General features: G+C 38.9%; 1 protein-coding gene across 7 annotated transcripts in view; it reads left to right on the top strand.

Moving 5' to 3' along the window:
- PTPRM (protein tyrosine phosphatase receptor type M) overlaps window positions 1-18,196 on the top strand; it is a 472,021-nt gene extending 453,825 nt beyond the window's left edge. For all 7 annotated transcript variants that reach the window (XM_065629988.1, XM_065629983.1, XM_065629982.1 and 4 more), the window contains 9 exons: window positions 1,874-2,028; window positions 2,350-2,485; window positions 3,089-3,238; window positions 3,712-3,885; window positions 6,214-6,345; window positions 9,439-9,564; window positions 11,360-11,523; window positions 13,601-13,736; window positions 17,322-18,196. In XM_065629988.1, the coding sequence (XP_065486060.1) occupies window positions 1,874-2,028; window positions 2,350-2,485; window positions 3,089-3,238; window positions 3,712-3,885; window positions 6,214-6,345; window positions 9,439-9,564; window positions 11,360-11,523; window positions 13,601-13,736; window positions 17,322-17,375 (1,227 nt within the window). In that variant the 3' untranslated portion in view covers window positions 17,376-18,196. The remainder of the gene's footprint in view (window positions 1-1,873; window positions 2,029-2,349; window positions 2,486-3,088; window positions 3,239-3,711; window positions 3,886-6,213; window positions 6,346-9,438; window positions 9,565-11,359; window positions 11,524-13,600; window positions 13,737-17,321) is intronic.
- The last annotated feature ends 519 nt before the right edge of the window (window positions 18,197-18,715 follow it).

Below are 18,715 nucleotides of genomic sequence, written 5' to 3'. Positions count from 1 at the left end.
ATATGCTTTTATGATTCATGCAGTTGCGTTGCTATTTTGGGTTTAGAAACCAGCAGGGAAGCTACAGACATGAAAGTCATTCTTTTATAGGTATAATAAGCAAACTCATTATAAAAGTACCCTATATGCAAAACCTTTTCTAAGTAGCTCAGTGTTACCAACAATAGACAAAAACGCAGTCAGCAGGACAGACAACATTTTCAAAACTTATGCACAAGATGCGTAGGACATATCCTGACCTGTGCGACAGCTGGGCACATTATTTTGGAGGGACAGTTTACTTTATGTAAACTACTTGAAAATCAAGGCTGCATACAGCGTGAAGAACTTGTGTGGGGTACTCATTTCAGTCCTCAGTTTTTATATTCATGATATTGCTTTTCTGTATGGGATCTTTGTTTCTTGGAGGATTGTGGGCAGTTGTTGTGAGCAATATAAAAGTGTTTGGGACATGGATACCCCACCTACGCACAGCTATTTACAGAGTTGAAGACCTTGCTTTACAGTAGCACAAACCTGTGTTAACCAACACACTCTACAGTCCCCAGAGGACAGAGACTAAATTGTATCTGAATGTGTTTGCTAGACTGTCTTAAAATGCAAATTAGTTTTCCTATTCCTGGGTTTCAATACTTTTTAAGATTGGGTCATTTCTCTTGCAAGGGTTTGATCTCCTCAGTCTACACCAGTGCTGCATACGCTCTTCATCTTCTCCCTTGGCTGCCTTTTGTGTTGCAGTTTTCGAGGGAGATGAGGGTGGACATTCCCCTGAACAGATACCCAGTCTCCACAGACCTCCAGCCTGAGCTGTCTGAGCATCAGGACTCCAAGATACACTGAACCAAAATTTCTCAACCATTGAAAATCCCAGACTCTTTTAACTTGCATGCTAGCAATATATTAGGAAGTTTATATGACTTCATAATGCAAAGAGAATTAGACCTTTTATATGCAAACCAGCTCAAGACAGAAAATACATCTTTAAGAAGAAAAACTGTAAACCACCAATTATTAATATCACTGACATTTAGTCCAGCCTAGACATGATATGTCATCATTTTGCTGTTTGCTTATGAAATATGTATGATGGCCTCTGGTCTGTGGATTTCTAATGAGAATAAAATACTGGCAGCTACATTTTTAGAGGGGGAAGGGGAAATACAAACACTAAGAAAATCACTTGTGCTGTGTGTATCTGTATATCCAGACTGCTCCAGAAAATCACATGGGAAATTACTTACATGATCAGCTTCTCATTCATATCTGTCTTACCATATCCATGTCCTTGTACACTGTGGCAAATCACTTGAAGGGTGAACATGCAGAGGGCTATGAACACAGCCCCTGTGATTGGAGGTGCAAAAAGGTTTCTTACTATTCAGCTGTTTCTTTCAGACCCATGAAGAAGACAAATGATAAGGAAAATTATGCTGAAATTGTATTTTTCTGAAGTCAGCAGCAAAACTCCTGCAGAGAGCAGTGGGGAGAAAAAAACGTAATCTATACTATATGTTCATGGCCTTGCTGCTGACCTGCTCTGTGATTACAGCATGCAACTTAAGGCCACAGTTTTCAAGCAACCTAGTGCTTAAATATAGAGATGAGCATCTATCTTGTTGCTAAAAGTTTCTAACCAACCTAGCGCTAAACTGCTCATTTTTGTTGTAAGGCTTTGAAACGAGTTGATATGTAACCTTAGAACTTGCTCTGCAGTTATGAGAAAGTTCTCCAACAGTCTCTACGGATATGGCTGTTGGCAGGGGGTGAATGTTTTTCAGCAAGGCTCAGGCTTTTGAAGTTACATTCTTACGATGCCTGTCATCCAATTTCTTTCACATTCCAGCTTGTTTTTCAACTCTTGTCTTTTCAACAGAGAGGTGCTCATGAAATTCGAGAAATTCGGCAGTTTCACTTCACTGGCTGGCCAGACCACGGTGTACCATACCATGCGACAGGCCTGCTGGGCTTTGTAAGGCAGGTCAAGTCCAAGAGCCCACCAAATGCTGGCCCTCTGGTTGTTCACTGCAGGTGAGTAGAACAGAAATCCCTCCCTTGTGTTGTTCACTAAACCAGAACCTACTTTTGCTTCTCCTGTACTGCATCATCCACACACAGGTTGCTGAAGCCACTGGAACTTAATATCTAAATTATAAACAAGAATGGCAAAAGTGAGTCTGAAATCTTGCAAATGCCTGAATATAAGGCATAATTTCAGTAATCGTCCCACCGAGCAAGTACCTGCAAGATGAACCCTTGCACTTGTTTAAGGAATAACTTCCTTAAAACACTTTTAAAACACATTTTTCAAGTACACCACTGAAAATTAACTGTGCTCTTCTTTTACCTTAGTGCTGGTGCTGGCAGAACTGGGTGCTTCATTGTTATTGACATCATGCTAGATATGGCAGAAAGAGAAGGCGTTGTAGACATATACAACTGCGTGAGAGAGCTACGATCTCGGAGAGTTAACATGGTGCAGACTGAGGTAATGTCGATCTACTGGAATACTGCCTTACACTTCGCAAGAGAAAGTATTCTTTTAGCCCATAAAACTAGAGCCCCTTTGTGGTAGGCACCATCCAGAAGGTAGTTTAGTCAGTTGTATGCAGAAAATAATGCACATACAAACTTAAAAAACCACTGCCCAAACAAGTGCCCAGTTATGCTGCGCTTAAAGTTTGCAATGGTTCTCTAGGAAAAAAAAAAAGAAAGGAAAAATCATGAAATCATGAACGTTTCCTCTCTAGGGAGGCTTCATTCTGGAGTACTTCTCATCAAGGCTGCTATGTGATAGCACATACAGAACTGTGCAAAGGAATGAAGAAACCAGAAACATTCCAAGTTTTATTACAGAGTGTTACTGCACTTCTGTTTGTATTTGTAAATAGTTTGAGTCAATCCCTCTATATTCATTTCTGAATGAGTGGGATAAAGTTTTGTGAATTGCTCTTGTTCCTTCTAGTCTTGCTTCAGTGCTGGTGAAATCAGAGAGAATTAGTGGCAACCATATTGGTTGTTATTTTGTATTTACCAAAACACTAGTAGCGTATGCTCTCTATGTCAGTAATTATTTTAATTGCTTTACCAGGAGCAGTATGTATTTATCCATGATGCTATCCTGGAAGCCTGTCTTTGTGGGGACACATCTATTCCAGCTTCTCAAGTTAGGTCTGTTTACTATGAAATGAATAAACTGGATCCTCAGACTAACTCCAGCCAGATCAAAGAGGAATTTAGGGTAAGTTGTGGCTAGCAGTCCCTAGAAGCTGTACAGTTCAGCTGCGCTAAAGACTTCTTCCTAAGTGCTTGCTTATAACCATATGAATTTTGGACCAGGCCTGGGAGGGAAAGACTGCAAAAAAAGGGGAAAATAATGTATCACTAATTGCTATTGAATTATGCTGAATCCTAAAACAATGCAATACAGTAGTAGTAAAATCTTCCTTTCACTCAAGGGAAGTATACTGATTTCTTCCACTGTCCTTTCTCCAGAAGGCAGGTTACCCTGCAGCTATCTTTGAGGTTATTTTTCAGATCTGTACGCTTCCAGGATTTTTTGCTTCTAAACCCTGCTGACTGTGATGTGTTTTCATTTCTCTGCATATTGATTCCCACTGAAACTGAATGCTGAGCTAATCTATTCTTAAATATTTTGGGATGCTTTCACTGCTGTGTTAATTTTTCTGTTGTACTGTTTACTCTTTTTGGAAGACTTTAAATATGGTGACTCCGACACTGCGTGTAGAAGACTGCAGCATAGCACTTTTACCACGAAATCATGAAAAGAATCGCTGTATGGATGTTCTACCTCCAGATAGATGCCTGCCTTTCCTCATAACGATAGATGGGGAGAGCAGTAACTACATTAATGCTGCACTGATGGATGTAAGTCTCCACTACAACATTAATAATAAAAAGGGAATCAGCAGCCCTCCAAACTGAGCAATGACAGAAAGTGGAGTCAGCATAAGAAGACTGAAATTCTTCTCACTTGTTTTCCAAAAACATGGCACAAAATCTTTAAACTCCCAAGTACATTTAGGATCCCACATATGTTATGTCACAGCCAAGGTTCCAAAGCCGTGCTCAGAGAGCAAGTCAGGGAGTTTTGATAAATTAAATGTGTCTGGATTTCTCCCTAGTGCTTGAATTTTTAACCATCTGGCCTAGGAAAAAAAGAATTACCTATTAAGACACTCAGGCAGTTAAATATGATAATAAGGTTTGCAGCAATATTTCAGTTCCCTTTGTTTCTAATTTAAACAGTAATTAACAAAAAAAATAATTGTCTGTCAGCACAAGATAGTACACAAGCTATTACTTCAGTCTTTCAGTTTATTTCTGTTTGAATGAATGGTTCTTCTTCATGTGTGTGTGATTTTTTTTCCCTCTAATGCATCTATGGTAATTCTAATCCTGCTAATAGAATATCAGTAAAAAGACACTTAAACTGCCTTTACAGTCGGTAGATATTTATAGCCTATCTTTGACAATTTAGAGCTACAGTAATTATGGTTCTCAAACACATAAACAACAAGAAAACAGAGGTTAGCAGCGAATGAACACGTTGTAAATGGCCTTTTTGAAAAATGAAGCTAGAGTAATAACAGTTTATAGCAGGTTTTGCATTTCTTTCCTTCCAATTTCTCAAAGCATTTTCCCAAAATAAGGCTAAGTTCAAAACACTCCTGTGAAAAGGTAAGTGTATTATCTTTATGTTTATCTATGTAGAGAAACTGAGAACAAAAGTTTAAAGTGACTTCTCTGGATTCACACAGTAGGTCAACGACATTTCGTATTAGAACGGAGCTTCCTTTATCTGCAATTTACATTCTTGCCATTACATTGTCTTCTCTCCCAGAGAGTTCAGTACTGTTTTGTTCTGTAAATTAAGTACTACTCAGGAAGAGCAGTGCCTCAATATTTGCTTTGAAAATGCTCCCTTGCTTCACCTTTGAAATGATGAGCTGGATCCAAAAATGTGTCTGGGCAAAAGGATCCAAGGGAGGAGGTGATTTGGGTCACTTGCAATATCCCTGCACTGATGGACAAGATCAGACATTTGTCCCTCTCTTTAAACACTCAGTCTCCGGCAGGCAAGATGACGTCCTTCACCCTCTCCACTTGCATCCACTGAGATACAGCTGGATCACTTCATGTAAACCTTTAAAGCTCACTTCAAGCAGAAGGGGTAGCAAACATAATTCTCGTTATTCAGTACCAAATGAGTTTGAGAATTATTTTCCCAGAAAAACTGCCGGGGCTTCTAAGTGAGGGAGTAATGGAGAGCCCTTCAAGCATCTCTCATCTGCATGCCGCTTGCAGCAAGACAGGACCAGTAGGATAGAAGGCGGTTGACTGATGGACCAGCAGCGTCAATACCTGCTGGACACAGTTTGCTGAAACCAAAACAAAGAACTGAAGTCTTGCATGTCTTCATCTGTGCCCCAAAACACATTGGATTCATTTTCTGTGATGTCTTCAGTGACTGTCTCTGAAATAAAGATCAATTAGCTGATCAGATTGTTTCTCTGTCACGGTACAAATACTTCAGTTCAAGGCACGTAGAGGCTTCCCTGCCCTCCTTAATGAAGCCAATGGCAGCTCTTCCCAAGAATTGCCCCAGTATGGCCACACTGGCCTTCAACCCTCAGGAGGACGTAATTGAAAATTACACGATTGAACTGTTCCACCAAACAGCTCAGTCAATGATATACTCCCATACTAAAAAAAAAGCCACAAAGAGCACTGAAATTTATCCCCTGACTATCCTCACTGCTGTCAGACCAGAATTTCAACAATATTTCTGAAAAATATCTAGATATTGGCTTTCATGGGCATCATTCAAATTAACAGCTGAGTACAGACAGCCAATGTTAATCTGTCCATTAACAGCTCAAAACAAAACTGTGGCTCAAAATTTTGTAGGAGCTGCATTGAAAGCAAAAACCTCTGATGATTTTACTCTATGCCTGTGGCATAAAATAAGTTTCAGAAATATAACATCTGCAGAAGTCATATTCTGCCCAAATAGAGTTTATTAAGTTTGAAAGATGTAAGATCTTGGGAAAGAACTGAAAACAATGTATTAGTTATGTAGAAAACAGAAATAATGCTTTCAGTCCTGAAGTTTTTGGGCTATGACTGGCATTCTGCTGAATGGATTTTTATGTTTTACGATTCTTCTCACCATCTCTTGTTATTTCTTTGCAGAGCTACAAGCAGCCATCAGCTTTTATAGTTACGCAGCATCCATTACCAAATACTGTCAAAGATTTCTGGAGGCTGGTCCTAGATTATCACTGCACCTCAATAGTTATGCTGAACGATGTTGATCCAGCACAAGTAAGTCCAGAAAACGGCCCCATTCAACAGAGGAGCGCTGATGCCTCAGCATTTGAGCACGTTTGCTTCAGAACAGCTTTAGGACATAGTTAGTTTTATATAACAACATTAAATACTAACACACTAAAAAATTGATTTGTAGCTTGCAGATACACCTAGAGAAAAAGGAATAAATCAGACCATCAGCAGTTTCTCCACCAAAATGCTAATGCACACACGCATAAGTGCAAACACCCATAATTTATTCTGATAGGAAAACATGCTTTGAGAAGAGCTGCTGAAACCCAAAAATGATGGTTGTAGAATTCTGACTCAAGTCTGAAACACACTAATAATAGCCAAAAGTCATAAACAGAAGCCAACAGCTATTCATTAGCTTGCCTGAAACAGGTCGATGACCCTGGTCTGCTTACCAGGGGCTAGGTGTTCCCAGTGTGAAAATCTGTGTTATGTTTGGCACAAAATGACATTGTTAAGCAAGGAGATAGGAACTAAACAAGATTGGAGAGTAAACATTCTTTGGAAGACAAAACAGGGCAACGAAACATATGGGGGAATGTAATTACCTAACAAAGGAGTTGTGCATGCTGTACATGTTCTTTAGAAAATTGAAAAACCGTACCTACTGGTTTGGCAATTTAAGCACTAACATTAATCACTAAGTGTCCCAGAGCCTGGCTCGCAACTGCACAGTTCCGAGTTCATACACGGACATAATTTCCTTGGTTCCAACAAAGCACACCAGACATCTGCTGGAATAACGTGGTGGTAATCTGTATTCTTAATATGTAAATATTCACTAATTATTGGTTAAGAGCGATTGTTATTTTTTATAGGAGACTGCACGTCATTTTCATTCTTGATATGATCAAGAATCTTCTTAGCTTTCTTGAGTATTGTACATACTTATTTTTAACACAAAGAATTTGTTCTTAAAATATACTAATCTTCCGTTTTGTCTTTCAAAGGAATGTGTAGAAATTCCACACACTATTTTAAAGACTGAATTTCTGATTCCAGCCCTTAACTGTCTACAGGGAGAAAAATCGAAATGAAAGACAAAACTTTTATTCATGAGTCTAAGATTATTTTCTGAGTGAATAAGGAAAGACTCAAGGGAGTCAGGCTGTTAGGGACTGCTGAACAGAGGTTTTTTAATTTGTGGGCTGTGTTTTGAATTTACAATAGTGCATGGCTATTTCAAGCATGTATTAGCCTCCCAGGCTTTTAAAAGCTATTGGGATACGCAGTTAATGCACCTACCTCTGCAGTATGTTAAACCTTTTCCCTCTAATGTGAGTAACAATCTTTTCATTAGGAATAAATCTCAAAACCCTCAGAGCAAACAGAAGGGGAGAGAGGGCAGAGCTTATTAAAAACACATATTACATTCAGCTTTACTAATAATTACTGTTATCATTATTATTTATGTATATATGGGGTGTTTACAGTTCTGTTTAGATATTACAATTTATGTGGATTGTTATGCTCCATTGGGAAATGAAACTCAACCCTTCACAGTGACTCTGACTTAAAGAGAGTCACTAGCATCATATGCATGCAGAATGCACAGACCTAAATGCTTTTGGGTTCTTTAGAACTTGAGAATCTTGGCTTCTTAAAATAACTCCAGCAAACAGCGCTGCTTGTTATCATTTAAGCATTTTTCAAAGATCTGTTGGAACAGGATTCCTTGGTATTTGAAAGACGTGTATTAAATTGTGCAGTTGTGCACATGTTAAATGATATGAGCACTGGCAATTGCATTAATTGTATACACATCAGTATTGCATTTTGCTATCCTGTACACTGGCATATTTCATAATAAAAAATTGTATAAGATTTAGACAATATTTGGAAAGTAATTTGCTCATCAGACTGAATCATGAAGGGGGGTTAAAAAAAATGAAAATATATTTTCCTACTCAAAATTTCTGGTTTTAACTTGTTAAAGTGAACTCCTGCAAATCAGACTCTGTTCTCTTGTTAATTGATGTAGTAAATTATTATGTTTTCCTAAAATGTAGTCATCTCTAAATGGCTTTGTTGAGGAATAAGTGTTATAAGAAATGCAAAACAACATCTGGAGTAAATGTGATTTGTCAGCTCAGCTCTGGATCACCAACAGCAATGCAGCAGAATGAAGACCACAGCTGTTTTACTGAATGAAATAAAGTTCCAAATATGACATCAATGCTTCTGCAAGCAAACAAAATTTCATGAGTTCATACTTAATTTTAGTGAATACTTGCAAAAACTACATGCTTGAACTGCTCTAAATATCTCTGGAAAAAAAAAAAACATTAGGGATTTAATGGAAAAAAATGGACAGAGTCTAGCTTCAAAAACTGCCTTGCAAAGTGTTGATTTAATCTTTAAAGTATTAACACAGATGATAATTGGTTCCTGGATTAAGCCATTGTGATATTACTAGACACTAAAACTGTGCAAGATAATGGTAGTATTACTTTGTGATCTTTAGATACCTAGAAGTAATGTTTTCTGAGCACTAAAGAAAGCATATTTACTATTTTTGGGTGGCATTCATATGATGAAATTTAGCAGAAAATGTAAATCAATGCTGATATCATCAGTCACGGGGGGAAACGGATATGAAAGTCCTGAGTTGTGAGAAATGGTGCATCCTTCATAACATAAAGCACACATTCTGATGTAGCTTTAATTATTACCAGCTTTTCAGGACACTTGGAGGTACCAGGCCTCTGGTCTTTAGGCTTTACACCATCTCCGAGATATGGTAATGCTTGACAGCATCCCCGTCTTGTCATAAGTTATTGCAGAATTGACATTGAGTGTCAAAAATGTTACTCCAAATACCAGAGAATGGCGAGTACAGCAGCAAGCAATAGCGTGTTCAGTTAATTGAAAAGGCATTAGTTTAAACTTGTTCCACACAAGTAAAAGCAGAGTGCTCGAAACTTGGGGAAGAAGGTGCACTGTGTGTTTTGTAAAGATATTGTGTGAGAATTTCAGTAATAAACGCGGCACAAAGAAAATTCTAGGAAAGGTATTGAGTCAGCATGAAATTCAAAGTGATTAACTGTGTTTGTTTGTGTTTGTGATCTTCTATAGCTGTGTCCTCAGTACTGGCCAGAAAATGGAGTACACCGACATGGTCCTATTCAGGTGGAGTTTGTGTCAGCTGATTTAGAAGAAGACATAATCAGCCGGATATTCCGAATTTATAATGCGTCCAGAGTAAGGATGTTATTTGCAAAATGGTCTCTGTCTGATTCTACTTAAATCACACAAACACAAAAAAAAGATAAATTAGCATAAACCCATTCTTATTTTTCACCCTATTTATTTGAAAGCAATGGTGCAATTCTGAGTCACACAATAATCAATGAGAAAAAAAGCTTTCTATGTGTAATTAAAGTAAAAAATATTTTAATGCATATCTCAAGTGTGTTAAATGCAAATGAAATAAATGCAGTATTCAGATTACATGGTAGCCAAGAAATGCCGAAATCATCTGTGCTGTTTCCAACAGTTTGAAGTTAACCATCTTGCATATTCGTATCCTGTGCCATGTGAAGAAAGCTGTGCACCAATAACAGACATGTTTTTCAATACCAGTCCCAGGCTTTTCGTGAAGATCCTGTCCCACTAATCATACTTCGTAATATATGTAAGCACTTCAGAGGGACAAGCATGTTCTCATATCCAGCTTTTACATTCCCATAAAGTTGACAGAAGACTAAATGAGGCATGTCTTTTAAGCTGAGTGGAAAAGAAGATGCCACCACAGACCAGGCATCTCTTCCCATCCAGACAGAGGAAGCCTTTGCAACCCACTGGTATCGGTCACCAAAGAACCATAGCTAGGAATAAACAACACTCCCTGCTGCAAAAAATTCAGGAACTGCCCTGAGATCAAATAGCATTCAGGGCAGTGAAAGGCCCCAAAAACACACGCCAAAACATGCTAATATCCAAACAGGGAAGCAGATTTTAAGATTCAATATAATTCTTTAATACTGTGAAGGCACTTTGAATTTGCAGTAAATGTGGCAACGTAAAACCACGATCTCCAGCAGTGTTAATGTGAGCTTTAGCAGGCACTGGGTCTGGCTGAGGTGCTTTGGGAAGAGGGGCTGTCAGCTGAAAGAAACTGGCCAGGAAATCAGTAGATGCCAAATTTTGACATAAGGCAGACAAAACCCATTGAAGAACATATCTAATGCTGCCATTCACTTTGGTTTATTCTCTTATCTTGTTAGTCTTACATCCTCTTTATTACCTCTTACTCTAGAAGAAAAATTGTAATGTCAACATTTCTGTGTGTTGCTCATTTTAAAAGTGGCACTAAAATGCCCTCACTTTGCACAGAAGTGAAAGTGGCAAATCCTAGACTACAAAACCAGTTTTGATGTGTGTGTTTATTACGCCCTTTTCAAAGGAGTGTAATTTTCTGCCACTAACACTTGTTCTATGCTCCTTTTTTATTTTAAATCACCATAAAGCAACTGTTCAGTAATGTTTCACCAGAGGGGTTCTAACTGCTGTAGCGCACAATAAAATAAAATGTAGTTAGATTTTTTTATAAGCTGGAAAAATCTGAGGTTTTTGTTTGGTTTTTCAAATGTTTCCTGCTTCAAAATATCTTGAGAGGTTTTGACCTTTCTTGTAAAAAAAGACAGAAGCGTGCAAATATTCTTCAAAAGGCTGAAGCCTATGAAAAAGAAAAGGTACATAATTGTAGTTGTGTTGTAGCTCCCTCTTTGCTACCACATTCCTGCTATGATATTAATTATTTGCTTGATCCTGCAGCTGTACCATTGCTCTATTCTAGTCTATTTGTATAGCACTCTGTTTAAAACCTCTTGTTCTAATAAGTCTGTTGGAAATTAAAAGTCATAACTCCTCAAGGGCAGTTGAAATTGCATTAGTAGTTTGTCAGCGGTGATCTGCTTGAACAACTTTCCTCGCTGATGCAAATATCTAAATTATGTACCAAAAAAAATGCTGTTATTTTTCCTGCTTGTTGCAGCCCCAAGACGGCTATCGGATGGTGCAGCAGTTCCAGTTCCTGGGGTGGCCCATGTACAGAGACACTCCCGTTTCTAAACGCTCCTTCTTGAAGCTCATCCGCCAGGTCGAGAAGTGGCAGGAGGAGTATAACGGGGGAGAGGGACGCACTGTCGTACATTGTTTGTAAGTACTGGAAACGGGAGAGAGAAAGTAAGGGATTACTTATACAGAATTTGTGCCGGGTTTTAAAAGATTTGTGAAGAGTTTAAGAGGTTTCTATCTAATGTGGAACTGAATAAATAATATGACTGCTTATTTTAAAGCTTTGAATACAAGAGGAATTGTATAAATTTTTTGTAAATTCATGAGTTTCCCTCTGTGCCCCTTGGCAGACCCCTGTGAAAAGATGATGGGTACAAGTTAACTCTGTTTTATATAAATATGTGCAGTGACTTTTGCAGATGGAAAAGGCGCATATTTATTCATAGCAAATCAAAACTGTACCCTCAGAACAATGTACCTTTCGTTTATACAGATAAGAACTAAGTAGCACTGAAGGAGTGATTCCTCTTCCAGACATAAAGCATGGAAGTAAAAGTGGCATGACAGACCAGTTACAATGATTCCTTAATTGCCTTACCTTACATATATATTCTTATATATGTATACCTTATCATGGTATATATTTTTGTCCTCCTGTCACCTTTGTACTCCACTAGTGCAGACTGTCATCCACTCTGCTACCATCCTCCTTTTGATATGGCTTAATACTTGTACATGCTGTTTGCCCTCAGCACTAGCTTATCTTTTGAGATGGAGTCTTCAGTGCTTGAACTTGTGTACATTTTCCTCTAAACATCTGCTTAAAGATGCTGCCATGATGGGGAGGGGGCATGTAATGGGAAAAATACATGCTAACGCACTTTCAGAAGTTTGGACCCAATGTTAGAACGATGGAGGATAATCTAAGAGTGTATTAATAATTCCCACTATCACTGACCTTGCACAAGTCATTGTTCTTCAGTTTCCCCATCTGTAAAATGGGGATAATAATACTTTCATCAAAGGAGCATTGTGCGGTGTGATTAATTAATGTTTTGAGATCTTTAGCTGAAAAGACCCTTTTGAAGTGCAAATTACTGTTATCTCTGAGGTGGCTGATGATATTAAATAGTTGTACAACATCACACATGCGTCACTTCCAGGCAGTAAAGAAAGAAAAAGCTTTAATATAATCCTTTTAAATGACTTTATTTTAATTAAAATTCTCAAAGAGTCCCACAATATCAGGCAATGTTTTGGCAGCAGAGAGCATTCTTTTCATACTGCCTGGATGTGACAGATGTGCGACGTTGTATCTTCCTTTGAAAATCAACCATTTGCGAAGCTGGTTTGAAAGACCTGCTACCTAACTAGGCTGCACTCTGGTAATTATTGAGGTTTATTATTTTCGGTGAAGCGCAGCATAAAGATTCTGATTAGAATAGCTGTAGAAATAATAGGGTTTCCAGAAAGAAAGAGATTCTCTTAAAGATTAAAAATAACCGGGGATAGAGTATTATTACATACTGTATTTGATCATGCATATGAACCTTTGTGCCTGGCTGCTTTGTTAGCAAGTCACTTCGAGTTCTCATCCTCTGATCCGGTGGGTGGAGGGGGAATACACACACTTTTAAGAGCTGTCATTGCCAGGCAGCCCACCCTTCTGCCATGGCAGCACCACCCAGTGCCCTGCCAAATGTGCAGCCGCCAGAAGGGCTCCCACAAATGAGACTTTGGGTGTTTTTGCCGTTCCTCCAAAATGCCTTTGGGTCCAGGAGGAAAGCACCAGGATCTGGAATAAAAGAACTCAAAGATGCGCTTTCTCTATAACATTTCCAAGCCTGATGCTCGTTGCAAGCTTGTGCGTTCGCGGTGCAAAGGGCTGTTGTACTGAATCTAAAAGTACCTTGTCCTCATTTTAGCCTCCTCTTTGGGCTGTCTCAAGTGTTCACTGAAGGGTGGTGCAAAACTCAGCTGTTCAATTCCCTCCAGGCTTTCAGCCTGCTGAATTCTGAATTATAGCTTTGAGATCATCCAGCCCATTAATTCCAATTAAAAATTGTGTTCTGCCTCGAGTTCAGCAGCCTTCGGGGGCACGAATGTTCTGTAGTTTCTTCCTACTGGAACACATGCCTTCTGTACCCATCCCTGTTGTTTTACAAACTTGTAACATAGAGTCAATTCTAACTGAGCCATTTTATCACTTTTATTGTAGGAATGGAGGTGGCCGCAGTGGGACATTTTGTGCAATCAGTATTGTTTGTGAAATGCTTCGACATCAGAGGGCTGTTGATGTATTCCATGCTGTGAAGACACTGAGGAATAATAAGCCTAACATGGTGGACCTTCTGGTACGAGCTTTTTAACTGCACCACTAAATACAAAGTGTTCCTTTTACTCAGAAGACTCAGTAAGATTTCCAAGATTTGCTGTGGGAGTTGTTCACAAAGCAAGCAAGTCATTTCAAAGGGGATAATGAAGTCACTTCTCTTGTAAGAGTATTTTACATTGCTTTTTTCCCAAGGAGACTTTGTCTCTGTTCATTTGAATTTTTTAAGAGTTTTAAACTTTCAGCCGAACATCCTTATTAATTTTCTTTTCTAGCAGGCTGAGCCAAGTGGAGAGCAGCCCTTGCATGGTAGAAATAATAGTTATGTAAAATGAAATGCCAGATTTTCAAATTATATATTTTATAAATAGCTTAATCGCTTAATATTTATCAAAGCCATGAATTTCAGTTTGACATCCAGAATATTGCATTTAATTATGGTTGCTCTATCTCAGAGAAAGATTAAAGAAGTTCAGAAACAAGGAGCCATGTGCAATTATTTTCCTAGAGAGTGTTTTATGAGCTTTTTTTCTTTAATGGAGAATTGCTGAAGTGCCAGCTGCTATGCCACAAGAGCTGCAGAACAGCTTAAACCAGCAGGTTCTTACACTCCAGTGTGTAGTTCTGTACTTGGAGATGGGTGTAGTGTGAAACCCTGTTCAGAAGCCTGGGCTGTAAAAGACACTGTTTTACAACATCCCCCTGTAGAGGTGGCTGCTTGAGAGGCAGCTGTATGATTCAGCGTCATAGGCAGGAGGAAGCAGCATCTGGGCAGCTTTAGGGATGCTGAACCAGTCTGGGCTGATTTTGCAAGCTCTGGTTAAACAAGTTTGGGTCATATTTCAGCATCTTTTCTACAGACTGCCCAGGGTGAGACGGGAGGCACCTGACAGGGCTGTTCCAGCATCCTGTAATTTTAGGAGAGATCTCCCTCTCTCGGATTTGCTGTTGAAAGCCAGGTGTGAAACGCACTGGAGAATGGGCACAAAGCAGGAATTTCTGTTGGGAGGCTTTCAGGCCATGTGTAGATGGACAGAGCTGCTCACTTCCCCACCACACACATCTCTGCGCCTCGTCTGTCCCCCACCACATCCTCCATTGCTCCTCTCCTCTGTCCCACTGGTGAAGTCCCAGGTCCTCCCCTAGGCCCTGCTCTGGCCATGCTCATGGAAAAAAGCCAGATGTTGCCAGCTGTGCAAAGCAAGGAGGGAGAGTACAAGCTGCACCACAGGGCTGTGAGCCAGCAGCGTGGAACTGTGAATCTTGTATCGGTGAAAAACCACCAAGCTTTCGCAGTGATGGGAGGGAGCAGCTGATCTGGCTCCTCTTCCTCTAGTTTATATTCTCAGAGGGAGAATCATCATGCTGAGAATCGTACATTTTTGTTTCCTAGATATTAAGAAAAATGTCCTACTTCTTCATTCAGATAGTATAGTTTGGATAGAGACTTGGCAGGCCTGCTGTTCTCCGTTCTCCCAGAGCTTAAGTCCACAGAACACGCTGATCTCTTATTCATTTATTTTATAGAAATAAGAAGAGAATTACCAGTGTGAAGATGTACAGTTGAAGAAAATGCTCTCTATAAATTCCCGTTTGTGACAGTTCTACAGCTGTCGATTTGTCAGGCAGCTGTCTCCATTTTTTAGCAGAGAATCTTTTTAATCAAAAGCTAAATGTATAAGTATAGAATATAAAAGTATAGAATATAAAAATAACTTTTAGGAAATTGGGGATGGTATTGAGAATGTCTGGACAGCACTGAGGTCTTGTAAGGCCTTTTTATTAGGAGATTTCAAAGCAATTGCGAAGGAGATCAGTATTGTTTTCTTTATTTTACAGATAGAGGAATGAAGGCAGGGGATGATCAGGATTTTCCCCATTATCACGTAATTCTCTGACAAAGCAGTTAGAACTACAGCCCTTCAGTCGTTATCTGCTACTTTGTAGGAACAAATATTTCAGTTAGCAAGGTTTCAATTTCTGTGTAGATTGTTTAATGGTAAAAGGGAATCAGGACACTTGACTTCTTTTCCTGATCCTGTTACTGACTTTATGACCATTCTTACAGTGTGTCTTTGCCTCAGTTTCCACATCTGAAAAATGAGAATAATATTCATCTACCCTTATAAAATACTGTTATAAGAGATGAAATGCGCAGAATTGTAATGGTATTTCACAAAGATAGTTTCAAGACTGCTTTATCGAAACCTGTTATGCACTTTCTGACTAGATGAAGGGCAGTCTTTACCTTCCACACTCAGAGATTCGTTGCTTAATGTCATTGGAAACTTTAGTTTTCCTGCAAGTGTAAAAATCTCAATGCCACATCCATACAATATGGAAATCTATGCAATTCTTCAGCCATCATGCAAAGGTAACACGTGGTATTAAAAAATGTCTATTACAGAATGCCCAAAGCATTTCGTGGTAAATTTTATTGGATGTACAAGTAGGTGCCCTAGAAAAAACTTATAAATATACCTCTCCAAAGCTAGCTAATGTAAAGAGACTTTTAAAATCCACCATTGAGTGAATAATAAAAATGTACAAAGAACATACAGGAGTGAACACAGTGGGAAATTATATATGTCTGCTATTTAAGACAGATATTGGATTTACTTAAAATGACAGTTATTCTGCTGGATCAGTAAATCAGCATAAAATGAGCATGGAAAAATGGAAATGGATTAGTAGCTGATCTCCTGTTTTGACCTCTGTTATGTAGTTATAGAATAATAGAATAATAACCGTGAAGTCAACAGCGACTGCACCATTTAAAGTTGCAGAGTGAGTGAGGGTCAGTGGAAAGCAGTGTGTGAAGGGGACAAAGTCACGACCCTCCCTCCATCTCTGCGGGATACGGAAGGGGTTTGGGTGCCACGGGGAAGTGATTTCCCTGGGATTAGCCCTGTTTACAAGCAGTCACAAATAATACCAGCAGGTCTGTGTTTGAAGCACAGGGTTGGCACCTGAAAACTCAGCCTGGGTAACGGAAGAGCTGGTGAGAGCCTAACTTATGCATCACCATTAATTGCTAAAAATTAATTGGAGTGAATCCAGTTAATTCAGCTGAAGGCTGATCACCCAGTGCTTGTTGCACTGGGAGAGGACAGTATTTCAGCATCCTTTGGGCTGCATGTAGCAGAGGAACTGTAAGCAGCTCTTGCGCTGAAACATAGCAAATGTATGAACAACATCAAAATAAAAGGTACAATCTGGGAAGTACTAGACACTGGGTCTATTTTAAGACAAACGTTTCCAGGGAGGTATTTTATTAATTCCAATTCTCATGACGTCCTACGTGAGCATTTTGACAGATGACAGAAGAGTTGCAAGTCAATTTGCTTATGCGTAGTCAATTCTTCTCATGCAAGTGTATTAGAACAGCTAAATACGCATCTAATATGAGCAGTACCATAAGTTACTGTGTGTAGTGTCTGTTTTCTGGTTAATATAAAGATTTTCTTATCTGAATATAAGTTGGATTTGCGAACTGGTTCCCATCGACAACAGCTGATAGTAAATAATTTTAACAAAAGAGAAATATTGATTCCCTTAATTAAGTTCCTTCAGTAACTGACTTTGTGGTTTGCTTTTGATTTTTCAGGATCAATACAAATTCTGCTATGAAGTGGCTTTGGAATACTTGAATTCTGGCTGATTGAATAAACACTACAGACAAAATTCCTCCTTTCACCACCACAAACAAAGCAAGTCGCTTCATGATATCTGTGTAAATGAGATGAAGACTTCTCAGTGTTATGCTTATACTGCTTTGTATAATTGGCTCTTTTTAAGAGCCCGAAAAGATGTTTATAAAACTGCTTGCACTGCCCATTTCCCACTATAATGCCGCTGCTTGACACCCATATGAACGTACACCAAACCACGTGGCAGTTGTGGAACACTGTATTCATACATAGCCAGTGATGTGGTGAAGCAGCATAGTCATCTGGTAAATAAGAGAGCACAATTATATTCTTATGAAGGAATTTGTACTTTTCTGTCATATTTCGTTGCCTGTGATTCTCAGTTATTGTCACAGCCTAGTGTACATTTCTGTTCTGTGGAGAATGCTGTGCAGCATTTTGATAATATATGATTTTAGTTATATTTGTATTCTAACACATGCATAACAAATGAATCATATGTAGCGTATCTGAACTAATGGAAAGACGTACCAAATCATGTTAACTGTTGAGTTGTAATTTCTATCCACTTTGTACCATTTCAGAGAGAGAACCTTGAGAGAAATACAGTTAGAAAATGCAAAATACAGGATGCTCAGATTAATATATCCAAAGCTTTTTCGTTTGTTTATATTGTAAATATTTTTTGATTTCATCAAATTATTTATTCATTAAAATGAATTTTTTTGTGAAGCACAGTGAGTGACAATCATTTTTATTAAGCCCTGGAAATGCTTACTGTATGATAGTGTAAACATTTGTTTACCCTGTATGGATTCTCAGCTCAATAAATAATTACATACATGATAAAATCTCGTTTAATTTAATATCTCTTGGCATCTGAGTGCCTTCAGCTAAGCCTCTTTTCAGATTAATTCTTGTAAATGCTGAGCTACCTCCAGAGCGTGTCTGTTGTGTGATCCGATGTTGATCCAGCCAATAGCAAGATGTGCCATGCCAATGTATAAAGAGGTTAATTGTGTGTTTAAAGATGCACGTGCACAAGTGCAGAACCTGAAAACTGTCCTGCAGCATGAAGAAGGGATGATGTTGGGCTTGCAGGACTCAGTCTTGTCGCAGCATTCCTCTGCAGCTCTGTGCCTGCTGCCATGGAAGGGGTGATGGTGCATTTGTTCTTGGGGAGAACAGCTGCTGTGAGGGGAAAGAAATTCCTCATCTTAAAGACACCAATACTAGAATGACCAGGGGATTTAAAAAGTGAGTAAAACTGCGCTGTTACTGGGGCTGTTACTAGTGGACGGGTTCACATCATTAAAGTTCTTGCCGGTCCAGAAAATGGCTGCGCTGCACT

The sequence above is a fragment of the Caloenas nicobarica genome, chromosome 2 (assembly GCF_036013445.1).
Source record: "Caloenas nicobarica isolate bCalNic1 chromosome 2, bCalNic1.hap1, whole genome shotgun sequence".
NCBI classification, from domain to species: domain Eukaryota; kingdom Metazoa; phylum Chordata; class Aves; order Columbiformes; family Columbidae; genus Caloenas; species Caloenas nicobarica.
This window is presented reverse-complemented; position numbering and strand designations above follow the sequence as displayed.